At 40.0% G+C, this 12615-nt stretch overlaps 2 protein-coding genes across 3 annotated transcripts in view; both read left to right on the top strand.

The window, feature by feature from the left end:
* The window catches only part of Cdkl5 (cyclin dependent kinase like 5), a 186953-nt gene that overhangs the window by 79805 nt on the left and 94533 nt on the right, over positions 1–12615 (top strand). The gene's annotated exons all lie outside the window — the stretch shown is intronic.
* LOC110286931 (gap junction alpha-6 protein) lies at positions 6890–11770 on the top strand. The gene is made up of 2 exons (XM_021153602.2): positions 6890–7019; positions 9905–11770. The coding sequence occupies exon 2, from the start codon at positions 9961–9963 to the stop codon at positions 10810–10812; it is 852 nt and encodes a 283-aa protein (XP_021009261.1). The 5' UTR covers positions 6890–7019; positions 9905–9960; the 3' UTR covers positions 10813–11770.

Below are 12615 nucleotides of genomic sequence, written 5' to 3'. Positions count from 1 at the left end.
TTAAGTTTTAAAGTATTCTTGTATTCTCCCAAACACAGCTCCATATTTATTAAGTATAAACTCCGTTTTTCATCTCTCCTTTTAGCACTTGGATTTGCTTTTTGTGTTTCTTGGTTTAGATATTCTGAATATTTGATATATGTGAAATTATATGACATGTGACTTTTGAATTTGGTTTTCTTTGCTTAGCATAAAGTTTTTTTTTTTTTTTGAGGCTCACCAACATTATACCATGTATCAATGCTGCATTCTTTACCAGGCCAGAGTGACATTTAGCTGTATTGCTTGCATCTGTTATAGATGGTTTATGTATTTTTAGTGGCTGGATGTCTGGCTGTTTCTACCTTTTGACTATTGTGAATAGAGCTGCTATGAACATTCATGTGCAAGTATTGGAGTTCTGTTTTCAGTTCTGTAGGGTGCATACTGAGGATGGGGAGACTATCATATGGAAATTCTATGTTTAACTGGTTTCCATAGCAGCAGCACCACTCTATATTCCCACCAGCAATGTACCAGTTTTTCCACATCTTTACTTTATTTTCCTTTTGAAACATTATAGCCATCTCAGTGGATGTAAAGTCGCACCTCGTTTTCATTTACACACCCCTACGATTGGTAATGTTGAACCTTTTTTAAAGAATTTATTATCTGTTATTGGCCCTTTGTATATTTTCTTTGTAAAAAAAAGATTAATGTTGATTCATTTGTATGTGAATGTATGTATATATGTGTGTGCATATGCACATGTGCACATACAGGTGTTCATGCATATAGACACATGGAAGCCCAAAGAAGACATTAGGTATCCTCTTTAATAACCATTTCCTATCTGTTTCTTTGAGGCAGGATCCTCTCTTGAACTTGGCATTTGTGTCTTAGCTAGGCTGAAAGTCAGCAAGCACCAGTGATCCTGCTGTTTCTCTTTCCCTTGAAGCTGGAGTGCTGTATGCCTGTTTGTTACATGGTTGTAGGGATCTGAACTCTAGTTCTTATGATTGCACAGCAAGTGTTTTTAACCACAGAGACAACTGTCCAGCTGTAGGTTAATAGTAGTGTCCTGCGTCCGACCAGCCACAGGGCTAGGGCCACTCATAGAGGAGGATGCGGGAAGATTGACTGTGCACACCCCACACCTCCGGTCAGGCTTTGGGCTGTGAGAAGCCCAGGATCCCACTCTGGGGGTGGGGAAGTGCAGTCTGAGGTCCCCATGGACCTGTTGGAGTTGACTGGGGGACCCCAGGCCTGCATGGAGGCTGAGGACGACAGGTTTTCAGGCTCTTGGACACCACAGATAACTGCTGGATGCCATGGAAGAGCTGAGAACAGAGTGGGGGCCCGATGGCTGGATTTAGCCCAGGCTGAAGGGAAAAGGGCAGGAGGAGAGCTCCGGCTGATTCCCATGGAGAGGAGAGTCTCTGGTTTGCTTGGGCTGCTGGGATTGGTGGAAGCCATGTCTGGAAGTACAGGGAGGCCTCCCAGCATGTGCAGCTCTTTAGAGGAAGACCTGCTCCATTGCTCCAGCACGGCAGGTCCCAATGAGAAGAGATAGTCCATGGTTTTAAGGAGTTTATTGTCATGGTAGAGGGCTGTGATGAGTGAAACCTTACCCCCTTTTCTCAGGGTGGGCCTGAGGTTAGGAAAGGAGAGCTAAGAGAGGCAGAGAAAGGCAGAGAGATGGAGACAGTAGAGAAGTAGAGGCTGGCTATGGCCAAGTGAAGAGAGGGGGAAGGGAATTCAGAGAGAGGGGTAGCAAGGGGCAAGAGAGAGAGGCAAGAGTAAGAGAGGGAGGAGGGGGCAAGTAGCCCCTTTAATAATGGGCCAGACCTACCTGCCAAGTAACTGTGGGGAGGAGCATACCTGGATGTTGCCAGGCAACTGTGGGGGTGGAGTCCAGACAGAATACCAGAGACTTGGGGCATTGCCCTAAGTGACTGATGGCCACATAATTATGGAGCTGAAGCCACATGTCAGGAGCCTGGTATCTGTGGGCGTGACAAACTTCCTTTTGTTCCTTGCAGAGTTATCTGCTGGGTCTCTGGGGTTTTAACCTTGCTCAACCAGAAAACAGGCTGCCTTTCATGGTCCCACATCCAGCCATTTGTATATTTTATTTAGGGAATTGTCTAATTCTTCTGCCCATTTTTAAATTTTGTCTAGTTTGAATACAAGTTTCTTGTCAGATATGTGGTTTGCAAGTATTCCTCTCGTTCTTTAGATGGCCTTTTCATATTGTTATTGTTGTTGATGCACAAAACCTTTTAATTTTGATGATATATTATTTAGTTTTTCTTTATTATGTACCTTTAAAAGACACTGAAATCCAAGTATGTGAAAGTTTAAATGTACTTATCTGGATTTAATAGAATACTAGTATAATTTTAGCTTTTATATTTATTGGGCTCCTCACCTATTTTAAGTTGATGTTCATATGATTTTCATAGTGTGATACAGAGGCCTAACCTCTTCAGTTTTTAACTAATTAGTTAATTAATTTAATGTGCATGTGTCTCTGCACCACATGCATGTAGTCCCCACAGAGGCCTGAAGGGAGTGTTGAATCCTCTGGAATAGGAGATACAGGTTGTTGCAAGCTACCATGTGGGTCCTAGAACTCCAACTCTGGACTTCTGGAAGAGCTCTGCTAGTGTTCCTAACTAGTGAGCCATCCCTCTGGTCCCTGGTTTTTTTATTTTTGTTTGTTTTTTGGTGTGTGTATGTGTAATGCATGTGTTTTTATATTCATGTGTGCGTGTGCCGGTGGAAGGCAGGTGTCTTCTATTAATATCTACCTTACTTTTTTTTTTTTTTTTTCTTTGTTGTTGTTGTGGTTTGTTTTTTGGTTTTTTGTTGTTGTTGTTTTGTTTTTTTTGAGACAGGGTTACACTATATAGCCCTGGCTGTCCTGAAACTCACTCTGTAGACCAGGCTACCCTAGAATTTACAGAGATTTGCCTGTTACTGCTTTCTTATTTCTGAAATTAAAGGTATACACAACCGTGCCTGGTTCTGCCTTACTTCTTGAAGAATTGTCTCTTATTGAACTTGGTGCACATCAGTTGGTCAACTTCATGGATGTCCCATTTCCCTTGTACATGTTTATGTGCAGCTATGCTTGGCTTTTATGTGGGCGTTGAGAATCTAAACTCCTGCCCTTAAGCTTCCATGACAGGCGGTTTATTCACAGAGCGAAGCCTCCAGTCCCTGCTTTTGGTTTCTTTTAAACTGAGTCTCACATAGTTCAGGCTGCTCTCCAAGTCAATTTGTGGCTAAGGATGACCTTGAACTTCTGACCATCCTGCGTCTGCCTCCCAAGTGTTAGGATTGCGGTCATGAGCCACCACATCTAGCTTTTATCTTCTTTTCATAACTTTGTATGTGAATATCCAGTTGAGCTAGTACCTTCTATTGAACATATAATTCTTTCTTGCATTTACTTGTTGTGCCACTTTTGTTGGAAATCACTTGGCCAAAGTTGTGGGGGATTACATACCATTGATTTTTGTTCACTGGGCTCTGTTCCTGTCTTCATACCAATACCAGTTGTCTTGATTATTACAATTGTGAAATGAAATTAAAAATCAGGAAGTCTGAGCCCTCTGAGTCTTTTCATTTCAATGCTTTTTCGTATATTGAAGTACCTTGTTCTACCGTATGAATTTTAAGGTCAGCTTTTCCACTCCTGGAGGTAGGGAAGCCATTGGAATTTTGATCAGGGTTGTATAGAATCTGAAATTTAATCCCCAAATATTTTATTCACTTATTCACTTATTCATTTTCATGCTTTTATAACTGTAACTGATCTCTTAATTTCCTTTTAAGATGATTTGTTTGTAGTATAGAGCAGTGTTCCTGTTTAGTTTTAATTGTGATGAAAGTTTTACAGTTCAGTAATATGTATTCATAGTAATATGAAAACACTACTACCATCTGTTTTCATTAGCCAAATAGAAGCCTGGAACTAAGTAAGCAGTACCTCACAAAGTTTCCCTACTCCATCCTGGTACTTAGTAGCTTTAAGCCTCTTTCCTTTTTTGTGCTGTTTACCTATTGTTTGTGTTGCCGGAATAGTCCAAGACTTTGTCCTTTTGTATCTGCCTTCTTCCATTTCTATGGTTTCAGGGTTCATCCATGTTGTACATATGAAAACTTCATTCTTGTAGTGTTCCATTGTGTGTATATATATGTATGATGTATGCCTCACATTTTCCAATCTATTCATCTGCTGATGGAAACTTGTTTACATCTTTAAGCCATTATGAATGCTGCTTTATACACAAGGATCCAAGTACTTGTTCTCAGTACTTGGGAACTGAGTATACCTAGTAGCAGAACTCCTGGCTCATATGGTAAGTACATGTTTAACACCTTGAGGCTTACTGGACTTTGTGGTTTGATCTTATTTTCTGCACCTTTCCTAACTTTATTAGTTCTAGTAGATTGGTTGTTTTTTTTTTGTTTTTTTTTTTGAGGGGGGGTATAATCTTTAGAATCTCCATCTTTGGAAATGGAAACTTTTCCTTTTTCCTGTCCATGTTAGACATTCTTTACTTCTTTGTGTAGCATAATTGATGTAGCTGTGACTTGACTGTTGTCAAAGTGACCAAAATAGGTCTCATTTTGTTCCTGCTGCTTAAAGGAAGGCTTTCAGTTACCATTTCCTTTCCAGTACATGATGTTAGCTATGGTGTTCAAAAACATCCTTAAGTAGGAATGGCGGTAAATACTTGTAGTCCAATTTACTTGAGGGCCAGCTACTCTGTAGGCTAATCTTTTTGAGTTTCAGACCAAACTGAGCAACATAGCAAGCTTCTTCTTTAAAAAAAGGAAGGAAAGAAAACAAAGCAAAGCAAGAAAGGGGGAAAGAAGCCTTTTATCAGGCTGAAGAAATTGTGTTCCGTTTCTCTTTGTGAGCTCTAGTGGGGGGTACAGGAGGTGGAAGCAAGGTGCCTTTTTATCACAAGCAGCTCTTTCGACAAGCCTCTTCTTGCTTCTCTAAGCTTTTTGAATAGTTGTAGGATTGTGGGAAAGTTGATTTCTCCCCCCCCCTCTTTCTTTCTTACATTCTTTTTTCTTTTTGAGGTATAGGGTCTTACTGTGTATCCCTGGCTGGCCACAAACCCAGAGATCCATCTGACGATCTTTCCCCCTTGAGTGTTGGGATTAAAGGAATACTTTGAGTTCTTAATACATTAATCATAATTTTGGTTTTGTTTGATATAGTGTCTTACTATGTTCCTTTGGTTGGCTTTAAACTAGAGGTCCTCCTACATCACCCTCTGAGTCCTGAGATTGCAGGCAAGAACCATAATGCCTTGTTTATTCATAGGTATTTTAAATTCTTTCTTTCTTTATTTTTTTATTACGTATTTTCCTCAATTACATTTCCAATGCTATCCCAAAAGTCCCCCATACCCTCCCCCCCCCACTCCCCTACCCACCCATTTCCACTTTTTGGCCCTGGCGTTCCCCTGTACTGGGGCATATAAAGTTTGCGTGTCCAATGGGCCTCTCTTCCCAGTGATGGCCCAAGTCTGTGCCATATCTTTATCTGGTTCTGATACTTCTTTTGTCAAGTTAGATGGTTTTCTTGCCCTTTTGCATGCCTTGTGTGTGTGCACACTGGGTATGATATGGGGAGATACTAACTGAAAAAGTAGGCCTTTAGTAAGGGATTTTTTTTTTTTATGTTCCTCGGCCAGGAACCGAACCATTAAACTTTTTTTTATTCATTCATTCAGTTTGTATGCATTCATGCAAGTGTGTGGCTGCACATATGTGGTTTGGGGACGATTTGCAGAGATTAGTTCCTCGCTGCCACAATGTGAGTTCTTGGAATTTAACTTAGGTTCTCAGCATTGGCAAGCAAATACCGTTACATGCTAAACTATGTCACCTCACTGGCCCATTTCTAATGTTAGGAGTGACTGCCCTCAGTGTCATCTAATGCAGTGGTTCGCAACCTTTTTAATGCTGTGACTCTTTAATACAGTTCCTTATGTTGTGGTGACCACCCCCCAGCATAAGATTATTTTATTGCTATTTCATAACTAACTGTGTCATTCTTATGAACTGTAATGTAAACATGTAATATGCAACCCCCAAAGGGATCAAGATACACAGGTTGAGAACTACTGCTTTATGTCTTTGTTTGTTTGTTTTCTACTTTTTGGTCCTTTCCTTTCCCTGAGACTGTCTTGCCAGCATCACTTTTCGGTGGTGATCTGTACTGGAACCCTGTTGAAATGGTGGGAAAGAGTGAGATGGGGAAGTGTTTGTCACCTATGGCTTCAGCTGGGCACCAGTCCTTGGCTATGTCCTTCCCAAACATTTTTAGTGCTGCTGTGTCTCTCTCCTCCTTTTGCTAAGTAAAACAGGAATAACAACTTGGACTGGAGCTAATTAATTCCCCTTCTTCCAAAATATATAAGCTTCTGATACATTTTGTTTGAGAGTGTTATGTTAGCCTTTGTTATTGAAGAACATTCTAAACTTATTTGCACTGGGCCAGATGGTACAGACTTGTAATCCTAGCTATTTGGGAGGCTGAGGCAGGAGATTCCAGGTGTAAGGTGGGCCTGGTTTACAAAAATGAGTTTATTTGAAAATTATACTTTGCATTTCAAAAGTACTTACATTCTCCATCCCTGAAGGTTTTTTATTGTTTGTTTTTGTTTCTGTTGTTGTTTAATTTGAGACAGGGTCTCTGTGTAGCTCTGGGTGTCCTTGAACTCCCCCTGACCGTCTGGCCTCAACATTGCATCTATGTCTCAAATGCTGGCATTAAAGGCAAGCTCCACCATGCCTAGCAAGGAAGAGATTCTTATTGGCTCTTACGTCCTGGGGATATTTCAGAATGGTTACTTTTCCTCTCCTACAAAGGGGAGGAGATTTCAGAATCCCGGAGAGTAGGAGGGTCTCTTCTCCTTGGAGCGCTCATTCCACAAGCTGGTCTCACTTAGCACGTGGCAGATTTATTTTCATTACTAATATTTTTACTCTTGTGCCTTCTGCCTCAGGTAAGTGTCTTGGGTGTGATTTCATGCATTTGTCCATGTAGAGATAGCAGACTCTCTTGCCCTGTGTCCTCGCTGACTTGAGAGTTGTTAGGGTCTCTCTTGCTGTAATGACAGGAATGATGATGTCTAAGCTCCGCATGTGTTGGAGCTGAAACTGGAAGTCCTACGTTTATAGTTTAAAATTAGAAAGATCTTGTCCAGTTTAAAAATAATGTTCTGCAAGAGGGTTTTAAACTTTCCTGTGAACCATTTGCTTAACAAAGATGACTCATTCTCAGTTATTTCCATCCTTTTGAATCTTAGATCTCTATTTTCATATGGTTAGTAAGAACTTTTTCAGAAGAAAAAAAATTTTGAAAAGCTTAAGAACTTCATCTAGTTCTTGAAAATTGCTAAGAACTGTATCCTGAATTAACTAAAAATATTATGACTCTTGCTCTGCCAGCATTGTTTTTTGACTTGTCAGCTACCTATTATAGACTTTGCTAAAGTAGTTCTGGGCGTTTGTCTTTACTATTTCACCCTATTTGTGTTTGCAAAACTATCTCTTCCTAAGGCACTTTCAAATTCTAGAGATGAAGCTCTTCGGAACGTGAAAAAATGAATGAGAATAAACATGGAAGTCTTATACTGCCATTGACCTGTACTCAATTAGCCTTGAGGAAGGAGCTAATTATAAACTCTAGATCTTGGTGACTTTTGTTTAATAGGACTACTTTTATAATCTGTGCGACAGAGGACAGTTCATCTAAAATGTGTTATTTATCTAGCTGAGAAAGTACACTGTACTTTGAAGCCTTGTAAGTTGATAACTTGCTAAAAAATTTAATTTGGGGAAGCTTCTGTTCTTACCCTTGGATAAGAGTTGCAAACGATCTCAGGTGATTGACACATTGTAAATTTTGTTAACCTTCCCCTTTTTCTAGGGTTCATTTTAAATTGTGTTTTTCTCACAGAAAGTACCGTGAGGAATGGCCATTAAAATGAAGAAACAAAATAGTATTTAGATATTTCAAATTGATTATTAATTGGCAAACACTTAATGTGTTTGTGTTAAGAAATACTATTTTTTCTGTTTTATTATACCCAATTATTTCCAATGACTATTTTTATGAAAATGTTTTTGAAGAAGGCAAATTCAAATATTAAGTATGATGAATATGATTTTAACTCAGTAGATGAAAATTACTTTATAAATGATTTGCTGCATTGAAAATATTTAAGTAAAAATATTAGTTGTTTGTTATGTAAAAATTATCAGTGGTCCACTCATGGCGAAACACACTTGTCTTGCTCTGAATTAGAGGCAGAAAGCCCTTCATTCTGCTTTTGCTTTGAGGACTTTGTCTCAAAAAATAGAGGCTCTTGGAAGGAAATGGATGAAGACTAGCAGGTGTTCAGAGCTGTTTGGCTCACATTTTGCATCATAGGCGCTTCCACCCACACTCAGTAGGCTAGAGGATGGTAGCCATGCTCCTCCTGAAAATGTTTTCATCTTAAGCCCTTTGTGTATCCTAATTATCTCCTCCTAACTGCTGGGCCATCTCTCCAGGTCTCCATCACTCTTGATAGCCTCTTCACATTTAGTTTCCATCAAAACTCGCTTGCTATCCATTAGCACAGACTTCCCATCCTCTTGCTGATCTATTTGTCCCTGCTCTAATCCTGTGCTGTCAGCCCTCTCACTCACCCTGCAAAACCTCAGATAACCATTTGTAATGTCTTCCAATGCCTCAGTCTTGTCCTAGTTTCACAATCTTTGTTTCTGCACCCAGGCCTTCTCCTCCTACTAAGTGTTGTCTGTCATAGCTCTCTCTCCTGTGACCTTCACCTTTAACACTGCCCACTGTGTCAACCTTTACACTTCCTGCCTTTTAGTGCTTTGAATACAGAGAGTTCTTTACCTTTAATTTGTTTGCTCTTTCTCTCTCATCAAGCAATAATTTTCTTGCTTCTTGTGTGGCTATCTTTAATCAGTCTGGCTGGGGTTTTCTTACCTTATTCTCTGTCAGTGCCTCCTGGTTGTTATCTTCTCAGCATCTACTTACATGTGTAATTATGTATATTTACTTGTTCACTGAGCCTTCCTTTAATTATAACACATGCACACACACACACACACACACACACACACACACATTTTTGAAATTAAGATTTAGGACGTGTCTTATACTGGATTTCTTGATTCCTCTCAGAATTGAAAAAAAATTTATCTGTTAATCAATTATATTGTAGATTTAATAAAATGCTGTAGTTTTTAAAGACAAGATCTCACTATGTAGCTCAGGATAACTCAATAGGTAGCCCTGACTGGCCTAGAACTCTCGGTGATACTTCTCCCTAGGCCTTCTAAGGGCTTGAGGTTACTGGCTTGTACCAGCAAAACACCATATTTGAAATGATCTATTTTTTCCAGTTGATTTTGAGTTTCACCAGTATATTCTATTTTACTCACCAGTAAGAGCCCATGCCTATTATAGTACATTTCACCTAGTAGACACTGAATAAATAATGGATGAATGAATATCGCTGTCTTTTGGGGAACTGTTGGCCCAACCGCTGCAGCTGCATCAATCAGTGTATGAGTATGAATTGTTAATATGCCAAACAAACAGTTGACTCATTATTTTTGGCGATTGTTTTATACTGAGAAAGAGACCTTTAAATTTATCTGTTCTCCCATTTATGTAACTTGTTTCAGTATAGGTACACATATGTAGGAGCACTTACCATTTATGAAAATGAATTCACATAAGCTTTCACCTGGTGTCAGCAATTTTCTTTTATTAGGGGGAATAGGGAAGGAACTAAACAGCAGCAGGCTTTTAAACTTTAGGCAGGTGAGCCTCTTGAACTTACTGTCTTATTTCACTTCATCCTCTAAGGTGTGCACTCACTTGGTGTGCCCACCTTTTAAGTGCAAGAACAGCAAACAGGCAACATGAGTGATTGGAGTGCCTTACACCAGCTCCTAGAAAAGGTTCAACCCTACTCCACAGCTGGAGGAAAGGTATGGATCAAGGTTCTTTTCATTTTCCGCATCCTGCTCCTGGGCACTGCTATCGAGTCGGCTTGGAGTGACGAGCAGTTTGAGTTCCATTGCGACACTCAGCAGCCTGGTTGTGAAAATGTCTGCTATGACCATGCCTTCCCAATCTCTCACATGCGCCTCTGGGTCCTCCAGGTCATTTTTGTATCTGTGCCTACTCTCTTATACCTGGCACATGTGTACTATGTGGTTCGACAGAATAAGAAGTTGAACAAGCAAGAGGAAGAACTGGAAGGTGCTCATTTTAATGGGGCCAGCGTGGAAAGGCACTTGGAGACAATTGCAGGAGAGCAGTTCAAGTGTGGCGGTGAAGAACAGAGTAAGGTGAAAATGAGAGGCAGATTGCTGCTAACCTACATGGCCAGCATCTTCTTCAAGTCTGTCTTCGAGGTGGCCTTCCTCCTGATCCAGTGGTACATTTATGGATTTACTCTGAGTGCCCTTTACATCTGTGAGCAGTCTCCTTGCCCACATCGGGTAGACTGCTTCCTCTCTCGCCCCACAGAGAAAACCATCTTCATCCTCTTCATGTTTGTGGTGTCAGTGGTGTCTTTTGTCTTGGATATCATTGAGCTGTTCTATGTCTTATTTAAGGCTATTAAGAATCGTATGAGAAAAGAGGAGGATGAGGTTTACTGTGATGAGCTACAATGCCCTTCCCATGTCTCTTCGTCAACTCTTCTCTCCACCATGGATTCTAGTGATCAGGTGGTTCCAGTGGAACTTTCTTCAGTCTGTATTTAAAGTGAACAGAACCATGTCAGTTACAATGCATGGTCAAGAGGGGGAGGGCAGGCAGGAAGTATTCTTTCTGGCTTGTACTCAGCATTTTCCCCCCATTGTGATGATAAACAGAATTCTCAGAGGGTTTTAGGTAGAAAAGCAAAGCAAAGCTAGTGGACATTAACATTGTAGAGCTATCTAACAGTAGCCGTGACCCTACTTGAACAGCAGCTTCATAACCTAGACATTGTGACTTGTGCTTGAAAGCATTGTGAAAGCAAATTATCTTTTCCCCTAAAATATATCTTCCAATTTATTGAATAATACATAATAGTTTTGTTAATTGCGATGAGTTTTATTTTTCTCTTATATACGTTAGCAGTAATCCTATTGCTATGTATTTTTTGTAATCCTCTTGCTATGTAGACCATGTGTTTTCCTTCTCCAAGGTAGACGTATATTTAACTAAATGAATTGTACTGAAAACAGCACTCGGGAACACTATACACTTAAAGGAGTGCTTAGAGGTAAACTACGAAATGTGCCTACAGGAACTTGGCAGTAATAGGCATTCTTGGCTTTGTTCTATGTAATGCATATTAATTCAGATCTTACATTCTGCAGTGAGTTTTACAGTCTTATGGGATGACTGGCATTTTTCATGTTCATAATTAAGATTTTATTTGGAGAGCAGAAGAAGGTGAAGGGGGTTGCCTAATTCCTGTGTAATTGACAAAACATGTACAAGAAAAGGTACCCATTTCTTCTAATGCCTTTTAAAATATTCCACAGGTGATTGAAAGTGCTGAGCTGCAGACTTTTCACTCTTGCATGACAGCTCCACATACCATTTTATACAAGAAATAGTCATTTGTTTACCATGTGATGTTAAGCTACTGTTATGTTCAGCTTCATTTCATGCAATGCAGGCTTAATATATCTTGTTCTAGACAATTCTTTATTCAATAAAGCCTTTTGAGAGTGGTCCATATGTATTTCTTCTCCGAGATCCTCTGAGTGATCTTTGGAACTCTTCATTGGGACATCTTAATTTAAGTAAACTAAGGTGGGTGTGGTGGTTTGTGGAGGCCAAGGCAATTGCAGAGTGTCCTAGGCTCTAGGCTAGCTCGGCCTGCAGTGTGAGACACATCCCCATCTCCTGCCCACAAAACACAATGCACTGTAATCACAGGTTTTGGACTTCGGGTTGAATGACTGACACTGTTCCAGGAACAGCATCCTTCATTTCATGTAACAGAATCCATGACTTTCAGATATGCAAGAAGAATGTACTTAGGTTTTTTCCCTTCCCTTTTAAGGGATGCACTCTTCATCATTAAGTATCTTCCCACTCCAGGGAACTCAGGGGAATGGAGAACACAGGAACAAATCATCAAAGCTGCAGTTTATAACATCTTGTTCTGACAGTTGGTACAGTCTCATTTGGAAAACCCAGTCTCTTAGTTAAATGATGAGTTCTATTTTTTCTTTTAGAATTACATTGTGAAGATTAATCAGTTATTTAGTAATGGGGCACTTGTACCTTTTGGACACTGCAAAAGTTCTAAAGCGTTTGAATCGGGGCACTCCCTAGTCCTGTTTCATAGTCATTTTCACGTGTAGCTTGCTTGTTTTAGTTACACATTTACCCTGAGATAATTACACATTGGAACATAATAGTAAGGAATAATAGACTCTGCAATCCCTCACCACGTTTCAAGAGTAACCTTTTTTGAGATAGGGTCTCTCTATGTAGCCCTATTTGGTTTGGAACTTGCCTTAAGGAATTTACTATGTAGATAAAGCTGGCTTTGAATTCAGAGA

The sequence above is a fragment of the Mus caroli genome, chromosome X (assembly GCF_900094665.2).
Source record: "Mus caroli chromosome X, CAROLI_EIJ_v1.1, whole genome shotgun sequence".
In the NCBI taxonomy this organism is placed as follows: domain Eukaryota; kingdom Metazoa; phylum Chordata; class Mammalia; order Rodentia; family Muridae; genus Mus; species Mus caroli.
The sequence above is the reverse complement of the archived record's forward strand: the minus strand, read 5'-3'. Positions and strand labels throughout refer to the sequence as shown.